Genomic DNA, 26,164 nt, shown 5'->3' with positions numbered 1-26,164 from the left:
ATGGACATGACTTTGAGCAAGCTCTGGGAGTTGGTGATGGACAGGGAAGCCTGGCGTGCTGCAGTCCATGGGGTTGCAAAGAGTCAGACATGACTGAGCGACTGAACTGAACTGAATGAAGTCAGTGCAGGGCTTTGTCCATGACAGCAAGTATGCAGCCCTGAACAAATGCTCATTTTAAAAACATCTCCTTGGGTCTTGGAGCACAGAAAGCCCTACAGTTTAGTCTCATGTTCCATAATTTTTGTCAATAGATTTTCATTTGCTGCAAAGAATTGAGAATTTCATGGTAGTGGTAGAAATGCTGTGATTGTTAAAAGAGGAGGTGAGAAAATACACCCGCTTGAGCCGCCAAGGTCTTGCTGAGGAGGCAGAGGCAGACATTTTTAAATGGCTGCATTTCATTTGTGAGGCTGGCAGTTCGACAGGAGAAGTTTTAAGAAAATTGCTAAACATTAGGGAATTGCTCTGGAATGAAAGAAAATCATGCTCATGTTGTGTTTACCACAGGAGCAGACTCCACATTTTGTTGCCATGTCTGAGTCTTCACGAATGTGTAATATTGCAAAGCCCGTGGTAAGGAGAAAAGGATGAGGTCTTGATTAGTTTGATATTCCTTTTAGAATTCACTGCCACGTTGTCTGTTTCCTCGGGGACCCCCTACTTTCTTCTCCATTCGTGCTAACTAGAAAGAAGCTTAGCTGACAGATTCTAGAAGACTGCTTCCCTCTGCCTGTTGCCTCCTCCTCCTCCTCCTCCTCCTCCTCACTCCTCAGCTGACATCAACATCCTCTGCATAACTTGTTAAAAAGCTTTTTTTTTTTTTTTTTTTGAAAATGTCCCCTTATTTGAAAGAAAAGATCCAGAGACATACAAGGTGTCACTTAATTTTTATTTCTGGTCTCTCCCACCCCCAGGTATCATAAATAATAAAGCATTTTGTTTTGGACTTGACTGTTAATAATTTTCTTCCGAAGAGCTCTTCTAACTTCGGGTGAAGACTGTGATCGCTTCTGAGGAGAGATACCATTCAGCCAGCGATGAGAGGAGGTTGGGAAGGGGTTTCCATCTGGGCAGGATTACTTGGGAAATGCTTTAGGCTGGTGAGAGACCTGAGACACGGTGCACACTTCAATCTTTCTTTTCCACTTGGTGTGTAAGGCCCCCAAACCCAATACCTGTAGGGCCGAAGTTTTTGGCATAGCACACTGCGGACGAGAGAAAGAAGGGGACAGGGGAGGATGGGCCGGTCAGCACCATTATTTCAGTTCCCTGTATCTGAGCACAGTTATTTTACCTGGGTCAAGCGTCCTTTTTTTTTTTTTTTCTCCCAGGCATCCTTTTGATAAATGTGTTTATAAGTTACCTTTTAAACAAATTGAATTGTATTTTATATCTGCTTATAAAACTGTTTATGCGCCTTTGCACTCTCCTAAGTGTGTTCAGAGACGTTTTCTCTTGAGTCCCCATAATCTGGCTGCCAGTTGCTTGCCCAGCACCCCCCGCCTCCTGCCTCCCTCCCTGCACTCCAGGTACACACTGCCTAGAATAAGCCACAATGTCCCAGCCTCGGTGCCTCTGCACTCACTGTTCCTGTTCTGGGACACCCCTTCCCAAAGCCAGAGGAAGCTTCTCTCTTCTAAGAACGCTTTTCTGAACCACTGTCTCCCCTGGTGCCCTGCACTGTGTGGCGCAGCACTTGGGAATGCAGTTATTCATACTTCTCTGCAGGTTGATCTCCCTACCAGCTGCTGCAGCATGTTAGAGGTTTCTGGCCCGTGAATGCTGAGGACCCTCTGTATCCTCTACTACCGGGAGCAGGCTGTCCCTGTCAGTTGCTGCATCAGCTTCCACCCAGTCTCATGCTGGGAGAAGCCGGGCCACCTGCAGTCTTGGTTAGCAATGTCCACCCTCTCCCCCCTCCCCAACTCTAACACACACATTCAGAGATCCTGAGAACCCATCATTGGGTGAAAGGGGTGAGGGGACCCTGCGGAGAAGCAGACTAGGGCTAGGAGAGGCTCTGAGGACAGTGCCACGGCCCTAAAGCATCCCCCTTCTTCTCGGCGTCAGGAAGGAGCTAAGCCTCTCTTCCTCTCTGCAAGACAGAGGGATGGTGGAAGCAGTTTGGGGCAGACCTGTGAGGACCAGAAGGCAAACCAGCTTGTCAGTTCTGTGTGATCACTAAGTGACGTGCAACTTCAGAACCAGACATGTCAGGAAGGAAGGGGGGAGGGAGGAGACAGGTGTGTCTTGATGAATTCAGCAGAGGCCAAACAGAGTTCATCCTCCCCAACCTCCCATCACCCCTATCTGCCAGTCATGTGGACAGAGCATTCAGGTTTTGGGAAGGGAATGTGATGAGTCCAGACCTGAGGCCCCTTCCAAGGCCAGTCAGGACACTGCTGCCTCCTTGGCCTCCCTCCTGCCAGGTGCCCAGCTGCCCTCAACTTCCCTGAGCATCTGTAAAGTATCAGGTCCCCCCACATGCTGCTGTGGAGGGGGGCCAGAGGTGGGTCAAGCGGAAGGTTACTTTCCATTCAGTGGCTGGCTTTGCCCTGCATCCTGGGAGCCCAAACCTGGATCAGGATGAGAAGCTATGCCTCTAGGCAGGCACAGGCCTCTCAGCAGGGACACAGGTTTCCCTCCCAAGGACCCTCCCTGAGAAAACATCTCAGGAGATTCTCTGGAACCACTCACCTTTGCAGTAAAGTTCCCCATCTTTGTCAGTGACGTTTGTGGACTCTAGACTCTTCCCACAGATGGCGCAGCGAAAACAGGTCTTGTGCCAAGGCTGTGGGGCACAGGAGAGCAGGACAGTTGGATATTTAATAGGGCAGGCAGAGCATTTGCTTCCTTGTTAAGTCCCCTGACCAGTAGCATATAAAGGAGTGCCCTTGTCTTAATCATTGACCCAACTATTTGGGTCCCAGAATCATTTTTCCAGGGATTTGAGGAAAATGAGATACAGAAAATTGGCCTGTGATTCTTAGGACCCCTAAAGCTGGATTTATCAAAGTGATTTTCATATATATCCCTTCAGAACAGACTAAATAGAAGAGGGATTCCTCTTTCTAGAAGATCAAAAAATAAACTGGAGAGAGGGGAACTTGGACTTGAGGCAGTGGGTAACATACTGAATATAAAATGAAAAAAGAAAGACGAAGAAATGGGCCATCATCTAGGGAATTCAGCCTCATTTTTAACTCTCTGTACCTCCTCTTTTTTTATTGGAGCAAGTTGATTTACAGTGTTGGTTTCAGGTATGCAGCAAAGTGATACATGTGTGTGTGTGTGTGTTCTTTTTCAGATTATTTTCCATTATAAGTTATGAGATACGGAATATAGTTCCCTTGTTGTTTATACAGGTAGGTCCTTGTTATTTAACTATTTTATGTATAGTAGTGCCTGTCTGTTAACCACAAACTCCTAATTTATCCCTCCCCACCCTTCCCCTTTGGTAACCAGAGGTTTGTTTTCTGTGTCTGTGAGTCTATTTCTGTTTTGTAAGTGAGTTCGTCTATAACATTTTTTTAGATTCCGCACGTAAGTGATATCCTCTGATACTTGCCCTTCTCTTTCTGACTTAGTGTGATAATCTCTAGGTCTATCCATGGTGCTGCAAATGGCATCGTTTCACTAGATGTCTGAGTAGTATTCCATTGTGTGTGTGTACATTTGTTATCCATTCCTATGTTGGTAGACGTTTATGTCACTTCTGTGTCTTAGCTATTATAAATAGTGCTGCAATAAACTTTGGGGCGGATGTATCTTTTTGAATTAAGAGTTTTCATCTTTTCTGACATATGCCCAGGAGTGGGATTGTGGGGTCATTTGATAACTCTATTTTTAGTTTTTTAAGGAACTTCCCTACTGTTTCTCATAGTGGCTGTACCAATTTACATTCCCACCAACAGTGCAGGAGAGTTCCCTTCTCTCCACACCCCCTCCAGCATTTGTTATTTGTAGTCTTTTTGGTACTCTCCTTGTATTTCTGATGGAAGAAAGTTGTGTGGCTTAGATGACCCAGAAGATTGCCTGCCTTCTGGGTATCTGCATGTCTCCCATGCACAGCCCAGGGTCCTCACCTGTATTTAAGTGGCCAGTCCTGGGGTGGAGACAGTCCCTATATTTGGAGTCAGACACTCTCTGTGGCCTTCCTCCTCCTGGTTAGTATAAACAGGATCTTTGTCTGTCTTCAGGCTCAAATCCTTGGGTGAACACCCTGGCTTCAGGCCTGAAACTGGAGCTTGTGGACAAGTGTGGGTTACTGTCTCAGATGTTGAGGACTCTCCCTGTTGCCACAACGTTTCTGAATGAGGATACTTCTAGCTGCTGTGGGGTGTTTGCTGTGTGCATCAGTGTGGCACCAATAGCAGGCTGAGTTATGCAGTGGCCTCGGCTTCCAGAACTGACACTTTTCTGGAAGGATTGTGGACACTGAAGACAAGGGAGCTTGTGTATCTTTGTATCTCCAGAGCTCCTAGCTAGGTGCCTTCCCTCCAGTGAGTTAATGTATATTGCATCAAATTCTACTAGTTCCGGTTTCCTAGGGCACTGCAGGGTGACCGTCACAGTCCAGGAAGGCAGGTGAGGATGAGTGGCTCCTAAGTGGCTCCTGGGAGCTAAGGAGGGTCTGCCTCCCCGTCTCATTCCTCCCAGCCCACGGGGTGGAGGCGGGCACATCCCCATCTGGCTCCTGTGGAAGTCCTTACCTTACCACCTCCCATCACCTTCTCAGCAGCATAGACCGACTTTCCGCATCGAGGGCACTTCTCCGATTCTCCAAACTTCGCAAACTTGGAAGGGTTGCTGCTGGTGGTGGCTGAACGTGCCTGCTTTGGGGACCTGGTGGAAATAGACAAACGAATGAAACCTATAGACTTCCCTTGGCAAATAGTGTGAGCTGTGTGACCTTGAGCAAGTTACTAAACTTCTCTGTGCCTTAGACTCCTCATCTGAGAGTGGGAATAGTTACAGTGCCTGGCTCACTGTTGAGAAGGTTTAATGAGGCCAGATAACTAAAGCACTTAGAGCAGCACCTGCCTGGCATGCTGTAAGGGCTAATGAATGTGAGCCAGAATTCATTTACATCTTTCCTTTCTGTTGTAAAGCACTTAGCAAATGTTCCATGTATGTAGCTTGTATTATTGCTATTGTTGTGTTATTATCCTGATTGCATATTTAGGGTTATCTGTACCATCTGGAAACCCACAGGTCTGCTTTCCAAAATGAGTAAAAATATTACAAGGCAAGATAGCATCTTGACAGTTGATACTAAACAAACCATAGTCCAATGAGCTGATGCATTCCTTGTCACAATTCAGATTGTCACCCTGCATCCAAAGGTCACCTGCCCTCTTGAGAGCCATGTCTCAGATAGAGGCACAATAATAACCCTGCGTTTCCTTATCTTTTGGTGTTTCCTTGCACATTTATTGTTTGAGTCTCATCATAACCCTCTAAAGTAGGTAGGAGAAGCTGGAGAGTAAGGGCCAGAGGAGTAACTGCCCAAGGTCAGCAGCTCATAACTGGTGAAGCTGGGATGAAAGCCAGGTCTCCAGACTCTCTTTCTGTCTGTGCAGCACCCCAGAAAAAGCCCTAGCATAGAAAAGTGAGCTTTGGGTAATGTGAAGCAGAGATTGCAGCTGGTAGCATCTTTCTTTTTTAAATAGCATCTCCAGTTGGAGTTGAGTGATGAGAAAAATTTAAATGACAAATCACACATCCCTGTACTTTTACAGGCTCTACCATGGGCTGCGCTCTTTGAAAGGGACCAGATGACTCTTCAGATGCTATCACTGATCTCTGGGGGACACTGCCTCCACTGGGCTGGGCCTTTCTGCCAGTCCCACTGCAGAGCTGAGCCCGGGTACCAGCTGGCCAGATAGCAGCTGCAGGCCGGTGACTGTCAGTCTGTATACTCAGTTTTAGGCTGGAGGTCAGCACGATCATCAAGTAGAACAGACTGGTAGATGGAGGTGGCACAGTGTGAAATCCCTGCTTCCCTAGGATAATGCTAGGGAAACCTCAGCACTGTGCTGGTAACAGACAGGGCAGCTAGGAGACCCGCAGAACAGTCATAATTGATTGTTTACTCAGCACAGTCCATCCCCACAGACCCACTCCCCCCTACAATGCAGACATTAGTCATCTTACAACCCAAGGGGAGAGATCTTTCAGCGACAAACACACAGAGAAGGGCCATTGCGTCCCTGCCGTCTATATGTAATTTACACAGAAATACTCAAAGGGGAAGGAAAGAGACTCCATGCGGTTTTGCAAAGGTCAAACAATAGGACATCTGTACATTCTGGGTTTTCTCTTGACATGCAAACCAAGAGCTATGGTATAAAAGTAATTGCCCTTTAGAAAGATAATTTAAAGAGTGTCTTCAGAGAGATGACACATTGTTAGAACTTGGTCAGACTGAGTATTCTGTTGTTGGCAAGTCAACAATGGGGTTCATTCTCCCATCTCCAGAAAACATTGCCATGGGAACAGAATGACCTACCCTGAGAGCTGGGGCTTTTACTGGCAGGGGGAAGCGGGGCAGTAACTCACTGTTGGAACTGGAGTCCCAGGTGTTCGCCTGTGTCCGTGCTGAGGCAGCCAGCGCCTTGTCCATACCCGATCCCTTTGGGGCCATACCGGCGCCCGTAGCAGACCTTACAGTAGATCTCTGACTCGTGAGCTGCCACCGTGGTGCTGTCCAGCGCCTTCCTGCAGGCCACTGCCAGGGAAAGGAGGGTCTGGGAGTTAGGGCCGCGATTCTTCCCTCCTTCCCTGTGCCTCTAGTGCAAGGGGCCCCCTTGCCAAGGACCAAGGAGCCGAGCACGAGGGGCCCCCCAAGCCAAGTACATGACTTTGATTCCTGACCTGTGCATCTGCCCTGAGACATAGGTTTCCAAGACAGTCCTGTTTCACAGATGAGGAAATGGGAGCACAGAGAAGGGAAGTCCTGTTTTCACCGGTGCCCAGCTAGAAAGAGGTGGCAAGCAGGACTGGAACCCAGTGTGTGGTCTCAGACCAACTAAGAGTAGTTGTCCTTGAGCGTCTCACCCCAAATGACATCGGGAAGTGTGAGTGTTTATGTGTGGGGGTAAGCAGGGAGTGAGGCAGGGGAGGAACTTATTTTTTTCTTAATCACATCAGAATCAGCACTGAGCAGTTTCTCTATTTAAAATGGACTCTGAAGGGCACTGTGATATTCAGGGAGATAATTATTGCTGAGACTACTTTTGATCCAGTGCTGGAAGGAGGGGACGTAATGAAAGGGTAGACCTGCTCTTAGGCTTCCATTGACTCAAGTCACTGTATATCACCTAATATAAACTATGGGTGATACTTTACATTAGTATAGTTATTACATATATTATACATAGTACGTAAGACTATTTTTCCAAAAAGAAGATTCATAGAAAATCTTCTATTAACATTTTCAATTAATAGAAAAATTTTTGTCAACTTTAAATAAATGTTTAAGGATGTAAATGAAAATGTCAAATACCCACTTATAATATTTAATAATATAAATAAAAAATATAAAATACATTGCTTTGGAGACATTAGCTTTTTTCTAATCTTACACAAATTCAGGAAACAAATTGCATCCAAATTATTTCTCTGCATCTTCACCTTCAACATCTCCCTTCTCAATAGTGTCTTCCTGAGGCAGCTGACCCAGCTCCCCAGAGCAGCTCATCCCCACGTCTGTCTGTATCTGAGAGGCAACCCTGTCTCCTCGAGCAGGAGGCTGTCACCTTGTGTGTCTCAACAAGAAGTACCTAATAACAATAAAATTAGGGTGGCTTTAAAAGCATATAGGATTTCCACAGCTTAATACCTTGCTGTATCGCGTTGTAATGATGAGCCTTAAAGACTGTTTACGGTGATATGCAGTGCTTGTAAGAGTGAGGTCATATCCCCAGGAATAATAATACATGTGCATTCAATTTGTTTGCCTCCTTTTTAGAAAACCAGTTCCATTAAGTGACCCCTATAAGCAATCCAATGTTTAATGAGATTGTTTCAAGCTAATATGCCTTTCTCAAATGGTAATTTTTTTTTTTTTAAAGTAAGTAATTGAATACGAGAGAGAGAAGATATGGTGGTAGAAGAGGGGGGGTTGGCCAGAGGTCGGTGCTTATGTGGCTGGAGAAACAGGCATACGGGAGTTCAGTAAACAATTATGTCAATACTATGTGTGTTAAATTTTCTAATTAAAAAATTTTAAATAAACTGAGAGTCTGTCCTGTAGCATGAGAGACTTTATAAGGCTTTGAAGCCAAGGTGAACCCTTTTTGTGAGGAATAATTTTGGGGGGAAATGCCTTATATTTCAGCATATTAAGTATATATCTATCTTTGCCCTTCTTATCGCTGTCATTCCTAATCTCCAGAACAACTTGTTGAATATTTATAATGTTAGAGACTGAGTTCTTTGAGGTAAAAACTATTTTAATATCCCCAGAACACAGCACAGAGCCTAGTCCAAAGTTAGTCCTCTGTAAACATTTGTTGAGTGAATGAGTGAGTGAATTGATGCATGCATGCATGCATGAATATCAGTGACTTGTCCGTGATTACTACTACTACTACTACTAAGTCGCTTCAGTCGTGTCCGACTCTGTGCGACCCCATAGACGGCAGCCTACCAGGCTCCCCCGTCCCTGGGATTCTCCAGGCAAGAACACTGGAGTGGGTTGCCATTTCCTTCTCCAATACATGAAAGTGAAAAGTGAAAGTGAAGTATTACACAGCAGTAAATTTCAGAGCCAGCCTCTGATCCCTTTGACCCTACTCCAGTGCTCATTTCCATCACTCCAGGACTTCCTGGGCCCTGTCTTGTCCTAAACAATTCTGTAGCCACTCCCTAGCTTCTGACCAACCTTCACCCCCAGGCGCAGCAGAGTTGTGCTGTGCAATACCATAGCCACCTGCCCACCACATGAAGTAATAATGTGTGTATTGATGACACGTTGAAATTATTATTTTTTATATGTTGGGTTGAATGTTTAAAATTTTCGCCTGTTTCTTTTTATGTTTTTAAAAATAGAGTTACTAGAAAAATTTTCTATATGTGGCTTGCATTATAGTTTTTTTGGATAGCGCTGGTAGGGAGGATTAAGATTTGTCTAGAAGTTTGGAGAACACTGGCCAAGGGACAGACTAAGGTAGACTTTGCCTCTATTTCCAGCAATTACAGAGTGACCTATGGACAGATCAGTCCTGTGATGAAACTATAGAAAAACATGCTCCAGAACCTTCTGTCCACCACTGCTGAAACCTGCTCAGATCCCCATCCCACCCGCGAGTTCTAAGGAGAATATTCAAGGGTTGAAAGGGATGTAAATGCTTGCATCCTTTCTACACGGTCCATTAAAGAGGGCATCTTCCTGCTTCCTGGGAAGGACAAGACACCCCTCACCATGGAAAGCATCGCTATCATTGCCTGCTCCCACTCAGATATCCAAGTTGATGGAAGGAGAATAAAGGCCTAGAGAACTGGACTTCAGGTGAAGAACCCCAGCTTTCTTCTTATAACTTGTGTGGCTGGTATAACCATGTCTGTTTTGTAAATGGGGAAATTGAGGCTCACCATGGTGAAATGACTTACGTGGTCACAGTTACAGTGCATGGCAGGGTTCAGACTCAAACCCTAGTCATTTTTACTCCAATTCCAATGTTCTTTCCAATATTTCTTATCCCTACTCTTTTAAAAGAACATTAGCTATTTTGGACAGAAGTCAGAGGGTTATGGAATAAATCCTCTTGAGCAATGACTTCTGGATAATTGTGATGATAATGGTGAATCTGCTGGATGTGTATGATGACTTAAAATTAACTACCCATCATTAAAACCTAAAACATTGGTAGATTTGCCAATCCAATCACTCACAGCAGCATTTTCCCCTGTTCCTCAGTGAGAATTATGTATGTTGTAAGAGGTACAGGATAATGAAAACTTCTGGAGCAGATAAAACATTCCTGTTACTGGAGGATGAAGGGTCTCTATGCCCTAACAGATGGAGCACTACCTTTGAAGTTCTGTTTGAAACAGTTTGAGGCAGCGTGATGCCTTGTGGCTGCTGGGTAAGACATGGGGATGGATGGAGCACTAGGCGGGGAGAGCGTCTGCCAAATGTCAAGTAAGACTAACCCTTAAGCCAGACCTACTGGAGGGAAGCAAAGAAGGTAAGTGCCCAAAACAGAACTGCTCTCCTACTAGAAGGCAGTCGGGTTGAGGAGACTAGACTGGGATTTGAAGGTACAGACTCTGCTCCTGGCTCTGTTGGCAGGTGCCTGTGACCCGGGCTTAGACATGAGAAATCACTTGTCCAGAGTCACATGAGTTGGGCAGAGCCTGACTCCTGGGTGGACCGCAGAGTCTTAAATGTCCCCCTAGTTTTGACATTTGTGAAGCTGTGTCCAACAGGGGACGGTAAAGATTCCCCTTGTCAAGTTGATGGTGCCCCAAATTCTTCCCTTTCTGACCCTTCCAGAATCAGCCCCTGCTGTCCCCTCGCCTGACACTGGTTTTTTCTTAGGAAAGGCCCATCGCAACTGGCTTCAGCGACTGCTGGCCTGTGGGAACAACCCATTGAGCCAAGTCCAGCCTGGCCGCAGATAAGTGATGACTTCCTTTCTCTGCCAAGTCACACTTTGTAAATATCGCCACGGGGTCAGGGTTTTCACCACTGGGAGCTTGTTCTGATTCTGAGCTGCAGGGAAACTGCCTTTGAGCCGGGCATGTGGTTGGAGAAGGGGTGCTTAGGAGAGCACCGTCCCTTCTTTAGGCCATTCCCCAGCGTGGTAGTCCTAACAAGGTCCCGGGGATGCTGATGCGTTGGGTCCTGGGGCCATCCGCTGAGAACGGCTGATACACAGTATCTGTGGCTAAGGGTGAGCTCTGGTGTGCCCTTGGTATGCTGAGGGACTGTCATGGTGTTCACATCCAACTCACTGCAGTGGAAACAGGTCTTGTGGAAACTCCTCCCATTGCACTGGATTTCTTCTGCGTGGTAGACGGTCTTTTCGCAGGCTCCGCATTTCGCTCCTCCACCCCAGTTTGGCATCTTGAAGACTCTCTGATCAAGGTCAAATCTAGCAGGATATAAAGCAAATACCCTCAGTTTAGGTGGCCTCCAGAGTGAACCAATCATGGTTGACATATACACACTGCTGCTGCTGCTGCTAAGTCACTTCAGTCGTGTCCGACTCTGTGTGACCCCACAGACAGCAGCCACCAGGCTCCCCCATCCCTGGGATTCTCCAGGCAAGAACACTGGAGTGGGTTGCCATTTCCTTCTCCAAGGCATGAAAGTGAAAAGTGAAAGTGAAGTCGCTCAGTCATGTCCAACTCTTAGCGACCCCATGGACTGCAGCCTACCACACTCCTCCATCCATGGGATTTTCCAGGCAAAGTACTGGAGTGGGGTGCCATTGTCTTCTCCACATATACACACTACTGTATATAAAATAGATAACTGATAAGGACCTACTGTATAACACAGGGAACACCACTCAATACTCTGTAATGACCTGTATGGGAAAAGAATCTTAAAAAGAGTGGATATATTTATAATGGATTCATTTTGCTGTGCAGCAGAAAGTAACATGTTGTAAATCAACTATACTTCAAAAAAAAAAAAAAAGAACCAATCCTCAGTAGTCCTGTGGTCTGCAGACCAGGATCAAGCCCCAGTTTGTTGGTGGTTCATTCATTCATTCAGCAAATGGTTACTGTGTGTAAGTCAGCGGATAAGCTCAGACACTCAGAGCAAGCTCCGAGCCAGTCACTTTGCTACTGTGGGTGTCAGTTTCCTCTTTTGTTAAAAATTAATAGTCCCTCTTCCTGTGTACCTCACAGGGTTCTCAGAAAGAATGGATAAACTGGTTTTGTGTATCTGAAATTGTATGCAAATATTCAGTATTGTTATTTTCTTCCATCTAGGTGTTTTTAAAACCGTTCCATCAGAAGTGGGAATAACCTATGAAAACCGTATCTTATCTAGCTAAGTGTTTCTTGAGTCACCTTGGATCTTGCTAAGATGCAGATTCTGCTTTGGTTGATCTGAGGAGGGGAGGAAGTTCTGCATGTCTCAGACTCCAGGATGAGCTGATGCTGCTAGGAGTGAACCACCCTTTGGTTAGCAAAGCCTTCGCCAATCATGCGTGTGTGCTGAGTCACTTCAGTCATGTCTGACTCTGTGCGATCCCATGGACTGTATTCCACTAGGCTTCTCTGTCCACGAGATTCTCCAGGCATGAATACTGGAGTGGGTTGCCGTGCCCTCCTCCAGGGAATCTTCCCCACCCAGGGATCGAACCCACATCTCTTAGGTCTCCTGAATTGGTAGGCAGGTTCTTTACCACTAGTGCTACCTGGGAAGCCCTGATAAAAATACAAATACATATGTAATATTTTAAAACTCTCTTCAGATTCATTTCATCTACCCATTAATTCCTTTTTAAGAAATATCATTGCCCAGGTAATGAGCGATGTTGGCACCACACTAGATCAGTGGTTTGGAAACCTACCTCCTGCCATTAGGGCTACCGGCAACTTGCCGTGTGCATGGAAATGAACTTCATAGGGTCTCTTTATATCTGTTTTCCCACCTGTGCTATGAAGAGAGTCCTTTTCTTTGCTGCTTCACAGTGTTGTTCAGAGGATGTGCAAGAAGGTACTTATCACTGCTCTCAGGGACAGGTGTGATTCCAGGAGCCAGGTGATGTTCCTGTGAGTCTGCCCACATCCTTTAAGCACCTTCTGTTGCCAGGAGCTGCTGACAGCCAGCCCCAGGCCACCCTTGTCCCCTCACTAGAGAACTATGTTTCAGAGATACCAGGCTAGGAGAGACATCAAGAATTTTTTTTCCTCTTTCCTTCTGTAGACACAGAATGTATAAGAATGTATACAGTGTATAAGAATGAATCCAGTTTTCAGTTTCCCCAGAGCAGAACTAAACTAAGCTATCCATGCTCAGTGAGATCTCTGAAATCCTGTCAGTCCCGGGGCCTGAATTTTCTCTGGGATCCTTGGGTTTGTAAGAATTCTGGTGTGTCATCTTGTCATTGGCACCAAGCACTATCAGACCATTCCAAGTGGCTGCTTTGACTTTCTGCTTCCCTTCCAGGAAGCCAGTCACCTTCTTATAATAGTTGGCGATTAACACTAAAGCTCCTGAGTCACCTGGTATGGACTGTGTCTTCCAGCCTCATAACAGAGACAGGTTTTGCTAAGAAACAGAAGGCAAATAGCAAACAGATCATGGAACCCAATACTAGGACAAAAGGGAAACTCTCCATCTAAATGCTTTACAAGGAGCTTTCCTTTCTTCCAACAACAGGTTAGGTTAGCCAGAAACCTACCCTTCCTCTCAGAGAAACAAGCTCTTCTTTTTATCCAATAAAATCTTAGAAAATATAGCCACACCATGAGGCTTGTGGGCTCTGAATTCCCCAACCAAGGATTGAACCCTGAGCCCTTAGCAGTGAAAGCGCCAAGTCCTAACCACTGGCATGCATGCTCGGTTGCTTCAGTCATGCCTGACTCTTTGTGACCCATAGACTGGTAGCCGTGCCAGGCTCCTCTCTCCGTGGGATCCTTCAGGCAAGAATACTGGAGTGGGTTGCCTTGCCCTCCTCCAAAGGATCTTCCTAACCTGGGGACTGAACCCACGTCTCCTGCATTGCAGGTGGATTCTTTACCCACTGAGCCACCTGGGAATTCCCCTAACCACTCCTCCAGGAAATTCCCCAAAATGTTTTTTAAAAAGGAAACCTTTAGTGCTATTTCTATAGTTCAGGTTGTTCAATATAGTGGCAAGAGTAATAGATTTTTAGTTGAAAGCCTTGGGGTCAAATCTGCATTCATTCATTCATTCATTTAATCACCATGCGTTTACTACCACCTATCATGTGTCAATGTATCATGTGTCATGTATTGGGCTTCCCTAATAACTCAGTTGGTAACGAATCCGCCTGCAATGCAGGAGACCCAGTTCAATTCCTAGGTTGGGAAGATCCTCTGGAGAAAGGGATAATCTACCCTCTCCAGTATTCTTGGGCTTCCCTTGTGGCTCAGCTGCTAAAGAATTCTCCCACAATGCAGGAGACCTGGGTTCGATCCCTGGGTTAGGATGATCCCCTGGAGAAGGGAAAGGCTACCCACTCCAGTATTCTGGCCTGGAGAATTCCATGGGCTGTATAGTCCATGAGGTTGCAAAGAGTCGGACATGACTGAGCGAATTCACTTTCACCTTTCACTTTCTGTCATGTGTCAGACACTGCACTAATTTCTTGGTGAGGGAATCAAGGAGGAGAAAGCTTATAAAGATGGGTACTTTGTGTCCCATTCCCTAGCCTTGAGAAGCCTACATTCTAGGAAAATATCTAGGAAGATAGGCAAGAACCAGCATACTCTGTACCAGAAAAGAGTCTTTTGGGATGAGTCGGACACGACTGAAGTGACTTAGCAGCAGCAGCAGCAGCATGCAAATTTAAAGGAGGAAATGACTTAGCCACTTACCTACATTTAGATTGGGGAAGAAAGCAGTGAGTTGTTAGAGGATCACAGAAAACATCACAAAGAGTTTACCAGACAGAGAAAAGGAAAAAGGACATTTCAGGCAGAGAAAAGAGCACACAGAAAGGCTTTGTGATCTTAAAACACCCTGAAAGAGCTCAAATTGTTTATACTTTACTTTCAGGGACAGAATAGACTTTTAATATTGCAACCTCATGTATACACAAGATGAGGCATAAAAAGTAGACATTTGGGGTAATATTTTAGCCAACTTCTTTTTCCAAGATCCATCCTTCTCTGACTAAAGATGATACATTTTTGGAAAAGGGTAGAATCATGTAATTTTGCTCATGTTCGTTTTGATCCTGAGTTTCAACATAATATAAAATAGAGAAGAAATGTAATACATATCTAGAAATGTGACTTGTGAAATTAATGACATGAAAAATTTCAATGAAAACAACCCCAGGTCAAATTTCTCATTTCACATCTTCAATGGAGATTTCATTGGCATGTCTTGCAATTTAATGGGAGACAGAGATGCCTCTTAGGGGGATTGTGTGTATGTGTGTGTGTGTTCAGCAGTTGTCTACACATGGTACTTTTCAAAGTAAGTATAAAATTACAGATAATAGCTATTCACAAGGTAATGGAGCCTGCAGAGGTTGTTTTTAAGTGATCATAAATATCTGACATACATTTATCAAGATGTCAGGACACAAAATAGAAATCCATAAGCATTCAATTAAACAGGTGCTCAGGTCCACTTCTAAAGATGGAAGTGTAGCTATGGGGGCTTAACGCAAGAGACATCTCTGATTTCTTCTTTGGATGCTCAAGGCCAAATGGCAGTGTGCGTTGTGAAGCAGCCTGAATGGGAAGACACGGGCTTTAATCTTGACCTTGCGGCCTTGAAAGTGGGTGAAAAATGACAATGTTATGTCCTGCACTTTCCTCACAGGATCCTTGTGAAGGTCATGGAAAGATGATGGAATTTAAAGCAGCATTGAGAAGCTGTTCAATGGCAAGTCATTGTTACTCACTTTATTTCAGGTTATTCAACCTGAATAACCATCTGCTAATTAAGTCACTATGATTTGAAAGAACCTTTAGGTCTTGGGTTACATACCTAACCTCAGCCTCTCGCACGGCTTTGGAATTCCTGTGTCTCAACATTCCCTGAGCCAGGCCTGGAGTGCAAGTTTACTCTGGCAAGGTCCAAGGGATGGGCCACTTGTTTATCAGCATTGCCTGGCACAGGCAAGGGTCACTGAAGGTGGGATACCAAATATAGTCTTGCCCGTCACTCAGCCCCATTTGTCACCTGGATCAGAGTCTCCATCACATCACCTGGCGCTACTCCCTGGGCCAGTCCCAGAGATGGTCTTGTCTGTGAGTCAGGATTAAAATGGGAGACAGTCCGGGATTTAGGAGGATGAAAGAGAATGCCAGACCCTGCCATGTCAACTAGGGAGAGGGTGGACTCCAGACTGCTGAATACCCAGTTCCCAGTGAGAGCTACCTGTGTGGATTTCTTAATGAATAATGCTGTGGAAGAGATTATACTGGAATGCACTATTGTGGGGACTGGAGAAGAGAGTAAGCCAGATGCAGGAGGCCAGAGTTCTAGTTCTGCCTGGCCTTTTCGAAGCTGTGTGATCTGGGAAAGCCATGCAGGCTCTCTGAACGTTAATGTCTCTCTCTAAAACAGGCATGATAATCTCATCTATTTCACTATTTTGGGGAGGATGGTAGTTGTTTGAGTGAGTGAAATTGCAGAGTATTATAAAATGTGAAAGCTGATGAGTCCTGCAATAACTCTAAGTTGTTCACATATCTATCTTAATTTTTTAAAATATTGCTGTACTGTGTATTTTGGGCACATTCTTCCTAATTCAATACTTGCTTTTTCTTTTTTTAAACTACCAACTATAGAGCTGAATGGAGAAGGAGATGGCAACCCACTCCAGTACTCTTGCCTGGAAAATCCCATGGACGGAGGAGCCTGGTAGGCTACAGTCTATGGGGTCGCAAAGAGTTGGACACAACTGAGCGACTTCACTTTCTTCTTTGTTATAGAGCTGAAAGGTGATACCTTAGGGCAAAAGTGGGTGGGGTAGATAAAATAGGTGCTCAGTGATTCTGTTTTTTCTTTATTAGGGGTCCATTAAAGAACCAGGCCACGGGCTTTGAGCAGACACCGCCAGTGACAATGCTCTTTTCATCTCAGTGTTGGTTGTTCTGTTAGAGGCCTGATTCCACATAGTGAGTTAAATTGTCTGCACTGACTGAAGCAAAGATTTGGATCATAGAAACACATATCTGGAATCTAAGTGATAATCAGTACTAATATAATCGTGTTGTTGAGTCAAATTGTCTGGAGCCTGGCCCTTGGACCAGGCCCTGTGGCAAATCTCATTTAATCTTTACAGCCACTCTTCAAGATAGGTGCTTACAACATTCACTTTAGAGACAGAGACAAGGAATCTTGGGGAAATTACATTGCTCAGTGGCTAGTGGTTCTGGCCATACTTGGCTAGTTTGTGTCACATGGCTAGGTTGGAACTTAGGCGGCTCTAACTCCGAAGCTGTGTTCTTCTGTTAACCTTAGCTACTACTTATTGTTTACTGAGTGTCAGTTGCTTTATATATTACTACTTTTAATACAACAGCCCTGTAGAGCAAATGTTGTGATTCCCATTTTGTAGATGAGAAAACCGAGGCACAGAAAGCTAAAGTGACTTGGCTAAAGTCCCATAGCTAGTAAGCAGCAGAACCACAAGTCAAACCCCGTGGAAGCTGGTTCTGTGCCCCATGTCCCTGCTTACAACACACTGGAGAGGGGTCCAGAGTCAGCAACTCCATTAACCAAACTTCACAGGTGATGGGAACTGGGGTCTTACCAACCTGTCATCTCTCTGTGGGGCAGAGAGAGTACTCATGGGTGGGAGTAATGGGGCGATGGAATTCAATTCAGTAAAATAAAGGACTTTCCTAGAGTCAGTGCTCCTCACACATGGAAAGGGCTCCTTCGGGACTGGAGGGTTCTTTCTTCCTCTTGACTTAGCTTGGGCTGGATGGCCAAGTGGCTGCAATGTGGTGAAGCCCTTTCAAGGGTACTTCCTGAGACAGATTTAGGAATCTAATTGGTGACTGGAACCTCACCTGGCAGAGAAGCTGCCCAGAGGTATTTCCTCTTAAACACTGCCTCTTTAGTTTTTTCATCCAGGTAAAACAGATAATGTGGGAAAACAAGGGCTTTGGAAAGAACCAAACCAGGGTTCAAGAAGCACTATCTATTCAACTGTGGGCAAAGTACTCAAAATCTTTGAGCTCAATGTCATCATGTACATAAAGAGAGGATGAGAAGGCTTTTCTTAGAAGGTTGTTTTTGGTTAAATAAGACAGCAGTAATAGCAAAGATACTATATATAAATGCTTACACATAGCGGGTGTTTAATAATTTTAGTTGCTTTCATTATTACTGTTAGTGTTTTTAGTCTCCAGTTTTAAAATCCATTTTCTTTTCTTTTTTAAAAATGTATTTATTAGGCTGAGCCAGGTCTTCGATCTTTGTTGCAGCATGTGAGATCTTTAGTTACGGCATGTGGGATCTAGTTCCCCAGTCAGGGGTTGAACCTGGGCCCCCGGCACTGGGAGCACCAGAGCCTTAGCCACTGGGCTACCAGGAAAGACCCTAAAATACATTTTCTTAAATAAATCTTTCCCATTCCTTCTCCATGGCTCTTCTGTTCAGACTGTGAACCCACTCTGTTTCTCAGCCTTCAGAGTGTGCTGTACCCAAGAACAGATGAAGCCTGGCAGCAGGGACAGCACGTTGGCAGAGTCCTGAGCCTGTGCCCTGGGGCAGCCACTTCCTCACTTGGGCAGTTCTGGTGCCTAATACCCGCTGACCTTGCTGGTGCTCTGGACTTGGAAGGGAAGCAGTGAACCCAAACAGAGTGCCCGTGGCCCAGGGAGACCGTGGCTCCCCCTGGGTAGGACACGCAAGGTCGGCAGCTTCCTGCTAAGCTTCTGAGGAGATACATGAAGTCCCCCTTCCAGAGGCCCTTTCTCAAAGTCTGGAGAGCATAGATCACTTAATCCCAGTACAAAAATACACACAGCTCTTTTAAAATTCAGACAGAGTAGACACACCTGTCCCTCAAACTAAGGCTGTAGCGCACGGGTCATATTCTATCTATTCTGGAATCATCTCTGAGATGTGGCCGACTGTTACTCTCAGAAACTCGTTTGGTTCTCTCTTGACCTTTATAATTTGTTTTTAAAGACCACGTTGCACCTTAGTTTGCAGCCTGTTCAGCCACTTCCTAGCCATGTGACCCTGAGTGATTACTTTGCTTCTTTGAAGTTTCATTACTTGCTCTGAAGAATGATGTCTTGCAGGACTTTTGGTGACTTTTGGCTACCTGTGTTCCACACCTGCGCAGGGCAGTAAACAACCGACAAATCATGATCCTTCCCCTTGCCCATGATAAGGTCGCTGGTCAGGCTCAGAGAAGCTTCTGTCTTCTTTGGCCCCCAAAATAAGACAATGATTGTCTCTTCTCCCGCTTCCCTTCATTGCAGTGAATAACTGCGATTCTTCACAGTTGAAGGCATCCCATTTCTCTTTGGCTGTGAAGTCCAGCTCTTGGATATAGTACTCCTGAAAATCTGAGTGGCACACTTATAATTGGAAGTCTGCCTGCCTCAGGAGTTCTATTTCCTGTGTATTATATTCCTTGTCTGCATCCTTCCTCTTGTAAAACAGGTTAATCATCTAACTCTTGGTCAGCTTGTTATTTGCTCCGACCTCTATCATCACACTTGTAGTGGCTCAGATGGTAAAGAATCTGCCTGCACATGCAGGAGACCCGGGTTCAATTCCTGGGATGGGAAGATCCCCTGTAGAAGGGAACGGCAACCCACTCCAGTATTCTTTCTTGGAGAATTCCATGTACAGAGGAGCCTGGCAGACTACAGTCCATGGGGGTCACAAAGAGTCGGACACAACTGAGCAACTAACACACTTGTACTTAGCAGGAAATCCTCTTGCAGCCCATGGGGTTTGGCCCTGTGCCTTTTCTCCAAGGCCTTGATTATTTGTACAGTTTTACTAAACTTACAGACTACTTTCTCATACTTTATTCCATTTGCTTCTAACAAATGCCCTTGGGATAGGTGGCCTAACTTTAATTTTTACTGTTCAGAAATGGAAACTCAGAGAAGTGATATTCAAAGCTAGAATTTGAACTGCCTCTATGGCTGAGGCTCTTCATTTGTTTCTATTTCCTTTTTCAAGTTCGAAGAATTTCTTTCTTTTTTTTTTTAAACATAAACTTTTTTTTTTTTTTTTGGCCACACTGGCTCTTTGCAGCATGCAGGCTGGCACCGTTTTAGTTGCCCAGTGGCATGTGGAATCTTAGATCCCCAGTCATGGATCAAACCCACACTCCCTGCACTGGAAAGCAAATTCTTAACCGCTGGACCACCAAGGAAGTCCCCCCGGATTTCTGAATTTGTATTATCCCGAGTCTGTCTCCTCGTCTTCCAGGAGGACTGTAGCAATTTGCCTGTTGAAAGATCCTGCTCACTCTTTCCTTCTCCTTCTCTGCCCCCCAGTCCCCTTCCTCCTCCATCTCCAGTGGATGACTTGTGTGAGGGGCTGCAGGGCACCTGTCTGCCCGTTTGAGAGGATTCTGAGCCTGGGGGTCACCTGTACCCCTACCAACAGGCAGGGCTTGTTTTAAGGACTGAGTTGTTTAGAATGGAACCGAAGTCAAGCCAGAAGAGTCTCTGACATTTTCTGGGTCATAAAGAAGTTTTATATGCATTGCGATGAACTGAATATACCCAGTGTTGCAGTTCAATCCCCAAAATATTATAAACTGAGGACATAGGTTTTCCCCATTTTCCTGCCCTTTTTGTATTGATGCCCACCTTTCCTTGCATTCAGGAGACGGCCAGTACAAGCTCATCAATGGCAATGAATTGTAAATTGTACTGCAGAGACAGGGGTCCTCAGACCTGTTCGCCAACCCTTCCTTCTTGAGGAGTCACCACCTTGGCTCAGTGAAGGGAACAGGATTTAGAGGCGGTGGCTCTGATCCTTGAGCAGCGTTTTCACTCGTTTCTCATTCTCAGTCACACTCATGCCTGTCATTCACTGGGATGTAACAACAACAGTAACAACAGAATCCTGTACTGAAATCTAGAGGAAACAATGGGAATCACCCCTCAAGCCCCAGCTGGGAATGATCTTCCAGTAAACAGAACTTTTAATGGATTTTCAACACAGACGTGTCTTTTGAGGGGGCTTGTTTTGAGTAGTTTCAAATGATTAAGAGCAAGTCTGTTGCTGAACATCCTTGGGATATAAAATCAGTTTTAAATCAATGACTCTTTTGAGTTTTACCAAAGTGCAAGAGAGGATAAGGTGAACTGTAGAAGTCTGAGTCCCTCACTCACACCTTTTGAAAAAGAACAGATCCTTGTATTCTAAGCATTGGAAAGATGGCTTCTGCTGTATCGTGTCTATTTAACCACTTTGTGCAGGGCTTTACAGTTTAGGAAAATGTCACCACATCCATATTGATCCTGGCAGAGGAGACCAAGACCCTAAGGGCAGGAACTTTCTCAAAGTCACACGTCATTCATTATGTGATCCTAGGACTAGAATGAATGCCTTTTGACTAAGACAATAAGAAACATTATTCCATCAAAGTCATTTTAGACCAAAAATGATCCCTTACTTATTCTCTGTGAGCTTTCCTTGCACCCTCAAATGCTAATCACCCTTTGAGGAGTGTTCTAGACAACTGGGTTTACCCCAGAATCGAGCATAACTTGAGCCTCCTTACACAGAACCAGAGTGGCTGGTGGCACTTGAAAGAAATACACACTTACTCTATGAAACACACCCTTACTCTATGGACCCTTCCTAGTCCCAACGCGCCCCCAGGCCAGCCCACCCCCAGGCCTGATGCCCTTCGCTCCACTCACCTGTCTGTGTGATCTCTGTCGGCTCAGCTGCATAAAGGGGCTCACGTCTGCTTTAAATACATGGGGGCCGTCACCAGCCTTGGCCTGCGGTTCAGGGAAGGGGAGGGAGGCTGAGGGGAGGGGGTGAATGAGACATGAGTAACACAACTGCTATCAGAGGCTGAAAATAGCTTGTGACCAAAGCCCTGAGTGTCGTTCCCCCCACACCAGCTGCAAGGCCCTTGGAGAACCATATCGCCTGGGTTTTGTATTTGCCAATCGCCTTTGGCACACAGGGATCAATTTGTGGATTGTGCATTTCTGATCAAGTGGTGGGAACAGGAACAAAAGCAAGGAAGGATTTTACACCTAAAATCATTTTTCCCGGCTCTCAGTCCCCTGACCTTCCTGGAAATCAATGCAGAGTACCTGCATATGAATCATGAACCATATCTGGGCGCCCTCTGGAACTCGAAGACACAGGCCACTGTTCTCGTGAAGGAAACTCAGAGCTAAAAATAAGAGTGATGGGTGTCTGGAATGATACTTAGATAATCTCTTCAAAGCAGCTTGGGAAAATAAGGCCAGCTTAATCATTAAAGTCCTGTTACTTCATGGCCTGCTATCCTATGAGGAAAAGTTTTCTCTCCAAAGTTTTTAGTTACTTTGTTATCTTTTTCAATTTAAGAATTTAACATGGCTGTGCATCCTATTTAAGGGAATTCTTGACAAGTCTCTATAAACCCACATTGTTTTTGGAGGTCTAATTTCTCGCTGCATGAAGTGCACATATGTTTTGATCAAGCATCAAGGACTTTATATATATATATATATATATATATATATATATATATTATACATATATATTATATATACATGTATTTATTTGGCTGCACCAGGTCTTAGTTGCAGCATATGGGATCTAGTTCCTTGTCCAGGAATTGAACCTGGGCATCCTGCATTGGGAGCACAAAGTCTTAGCCAGTTTGACCGCCAGGGAAGTCCCAGTAGACCAAGTCTTTATACTATGGCTAAAGAAACAGACACCTATCTTGTTCAAGGCCAGACCATGAGGTCTGGCCATGAGGTCAAGGCCAGATCTAGGACCTCAGTTCGGTTCAGTCACTCAATCGTGTCCAACTCTACGACCCCATGGACTGCAGCACGCCAGGCTTCCCGGTGCATCACCAACTCCCGGAGTTCACTCAAACTCACGTCCATTGAGTTGGTGATGCCATCCAACCATCTCATCCTCTGCCGGCCCCTTCTCCTCCTGCCTTCAATCTTTCCCAGCATCAGGGTCTTTTCAAATGAGTCAGTTCTTCGCATCAGGTGGCCAAAGTATTGGAGTCTCAGCTTCAGCATCAGTCCTTCCAATGAATATTCAGGACTGATTTCCTTTAGGATGGACTGGTTGGATCTCCTTGCAGTCCAAGGGACTCTCAAGAGTCTTCTCCAACACCACAGTTCAAAAGCATCAATTCTTCGGGGCTCAGCTTTCTTTATAGTCCAACTCTGACATCCATACATGACTACTGGAAAAACCATAGCCTTGACTAGACGGACCTTTGTTGGCAAAGTAATGTCTCTGCTTTTTAATATGCTGTCTAGGCTGGTCATAACTTTCCTTCCAAGGAGTAAGCGTCTTTTAATTTCATGGCTGCAGTCACCATCTGCAGTGATCTTGGAGCCCAAAAAATAAAGTCTGACACTGTTACCACTGTTTCCCCATCTATTTCCCATGAAGTGATGGGACCAGATGCCATGATCTTAGTTTTCTGAATGTTGAGCTTTAAGCCAACTTTTTCACTCTCCACTTTCACTTTCATCAAGAGGCTTTTTAGTTCCTCTTCACTTTCTGCCATAAGGGTAGTGTCATCTGCATATCTGAGGTTATTGATATTTCTCCCAGCAATCTTGATTCCAGCTTGTGTTTCTTCCAGTCCAGCGTTTCTCATGATGTACTCTGCACATAAGTTAAATAAGCAGGGTGACAATATACAGTCTTGACATACTCCTTTTCCTATTTGGAACCAGTCTGTTGTTCCATGTCCAGTTCTAACTGTTGCTTCCTGACCTGCATACAGATTTCTCAAGAGGCAGGTCAGGTGGTCTGATATTCCCATCTCTTTCAGAATTTTCCACAGTTTATTGTGATCCACACAGTCAAAGGCTTTGGCATGGTCAATAAAGCAGAAATAGATGTTTTTCTGGAACTCTCTTGCTTTTTCTATGATGCAGCAGATGTTGGCAATTTGATCTCTGGCTCCTCTGCCTTTTCTAAAACCAACTTGAACACCTGGAAGTTCACGATTCACGTATTGTTGTTGAAGCCTGGCTTGCAGAATTTTGAGCATTACTTTATTAGCATGTGAGATGAGTACAATTGTGCGGTAGTTTTAGCATTCTTTGGAATTGGAATGAAAACTGACCTTTTCCAGTCCTGTGGCCACTGCTGAGTTTTCCAAATTTGCTGGCATATTGAGTGCAGCACTTTTACAGCATTATCTTTTAGGATTTGAAATAGCTCAACTTGAATTCCATCACCTCCACTAGCTTTGATCATAGTGATGCTTTGTAAGGCCCACTTGACTTAACATTCCAGGATGTCTGGCTCTAGGTGAGTGATCACACCATTGTGATTATCTGGGTCATGAAGATCTTTTTTGTACAGTTCTTCTGTGTATCTAGGACTTGGCAGGTCCTAGATCAAAATTCAAGTATCTGTTTCTAGGGAAAGGTACTTTCCACTAGTGTTGATCTGGATGTTGAGCTCAGGTGTGGGTAATACCCAACCAAGAGTTGTATGAAATCCAGCCCTCCAAATCAGTTGTATTAGCCTGTTAATTACAGGACCCAAACCTGTTGGTTAATTGATGGAATACTTCACTGTAAAGAAGCTTGCAATAATTTCACAAATATGAATACAGCAAAACCCTATGTGAGATTTCCCTAGTCTGTGTTTTCATACAAAAATGTATTTGTTATCGAAATGGTAAGTACTCTAGGGTGTTCAAGTTAGAAGGAACTTAGAAGTCATCTAGGGAAAGCAGCTTCCAGACTTTGCTGTGTCTTTTTTAGAATTATAATACTATTTTCTATAAATAGTGTTAAATGGGACACAAATACAGTGAGTGAGTGAGTGAAAGTCACTCAGTCGTGTCCAACTCTTTGTGACCCCATGGACTGTATAGATCATGGAATTCTCTAGGCCAGAATACTGGAGTGAGTAGCCTTTCCCTTCTCCAGGGGATCTTCCCAACCCAGGGATCAAACCCAGTCTCCCACACTGCAGGCAGATTCTTTAGCAGCTGAGCCACAAGGGAAGCCCAATAATACTGGAGTGGGTAGCCTATCCCTTCTCCAGGGGATCTTCCTGACCCAGGGATTGAACCAGGGAGTCCTGCACTGCAGACAGATTTTTTACCAACTGAGCTATCAGGGAAGCCCCAGTGGGACATAAATATATAAATCAAATCAAATAGGAACTTCACTGCTTGACAAACATAGGTGATCTACTTACATAGCCTTTCTCTGAACCTTTACAGTAGCTTCTAAAATATTTCTTTGAGACAAAATTTGAAAGTCACAAATGTAGCCCACAACTTTCATTTTATCAGTCCAAATATTAAGGCCTAAAGAAGAGATTTAATTTGCTGAAGGGGAAATGCAATGTGTATAGTAGAGTAATTTCTGGAGCCAGAAAATCTAGGTTTGACTCTGATGTTTCTGATCTTAAAAAAAAAAAAAAAAAGTCTTCTAATGACACAAGGAACACAAGAATGTATATTTATTGTGAAAGACTAAATGATAAAGACGTACTTGGGGTAAATAGTAAAAGCGCCTTCCCAGGACTTCCCTCGTGGTCCAGTGATTAAGACCCTGTGCTTCCACTGCAGGGGGCACAGGTTCTCTCTCTGGTCCAGGAACTAAGATCCCACAAGCTGTATTTGTAGGACAAAGGCCAAGAATGTGCCCTCCCACAATCCTACTCTCTTTCCCAGAGTTAACCAATGACAATATTTTGGGTTTTACACATAATTGAAAAAAATCTCTGTATTAGTTTGCTAGAACTGCTGTAATAAACATACACTGAGTAGCTTAAACAACAGAAATTAATTTTCTCACAATTCTGGAGCTAGAAATCCAAGATCAAGGTGTCAGTAGGGCTGGTTTCTTCTGAGGCCTTTCTGCCTGGCTTGTTGATGGCCATCTTTCTCACATGTTTGCAGATGGTCTTCCCCCTTGTGTGTCTGTGTTCTGATCTTCTCTTTTTAAAAGGATACCAGTCATGTTGGACTTAGGGCCCAATCATAGGACCTCATTTTACTTTTAAAGGCCTTATCTTCAAATATAGTCTCATTCTGAGGTTCCAGGGGTTAGGTCTTCGACAGGAATTTGGGAGGAACAATTCAGCCCATAACGGTCTCAATTTTGCCTGTACCTGAATGTTAGCTCAGCAGTCTCCAGAGTTGTACTGTCCAATACAATAGCCAACAGTCACCTGCAGCTGAGTGTAAATTATTTAAAATTAACCAAAATGAAAAATTCAGTTCCTCAGTCACAGTAGCCATAGTCTAGGCACTTGCTGCCCATGTGTGGCTCCTGCCTACACCTTGGACAGTGTAGCTATAGCGTGTTTCCATCT

General features: G+C 44.7%; 1 protein-coding gene across 1 annotated transcript; it reads right to left on the bottom strand.

Moving 5' to 3' along the window:
• Positions 1-871: 871 nt before the first annotated feature.
• CSRP3 (cysteine and glycine rich protein 3) lies at positions 872-21,645 on the bottom strand. The gene is made up of 6 exons (XM_061406227.1): positions 21,538-21,645; positions 10,966-11,105; positions 6,565-6,733; positions 4,716-4,848; positions 2,701-2,794; positions 872-1,208 (listed from the first exon to the last, which is right to left on the bottom strand). Exons 2-6 carry the CDS (start codon positions 11,075-11,077, stop codon positions 1,132-1,134), a joined length of 585 nt encoding a protein of 194 aa, XP_061262211.1. The 5' UTR covers positions 11,078-11,105; positions 21,538-21,645; the 3' UTR covers positions 872-1,131.
• Between the last annotated feature and the right edge of the window lie 4,519 nt (positions 21,646-26,164).

The sequence above is a fragment of the Bos javanicus genome, chromosome 29 (assembly GCF_032452875.1).
Source record: "Bos javanicus breed banteng chromosome 29, ARS-OSU_banteng_1.0, whole genome shotgun sequence".
NCBI lineage: Eukaryota > Metazoa > Chordata > Mammalia > Artiodactyla > Bovidae > Bos > Bos javanicus.
Note: the sequence above shows the minus strand (reverse complement) of the source record. Positions and strands in the feature narration are given on the sequence as shown.

Coding starts and splice junctions, on each gene's coding strand:
- CSRP3 (XM_061406227.1), bottom strand. CDS start 11,077: ATGCCAAACTGGGGTGGAGGAGCGAAATGCGGAGCCTGCGAAAAGACC. Junction 6,734..10,965: donor CAAGACCTGTTTCCACTGCA/GTGAGTTGGATG, acceptor TTTCCCTGGCAG/TGGCCTGCAGGAAGGCGCTG. Junction 1,209..2,700: donor TGGGGAACTTTACTGCAAAG/GTGAGTGGTTCC, acceptor TCTCGTCCGCAG/TGTGCTATGCCAAAAACTTC.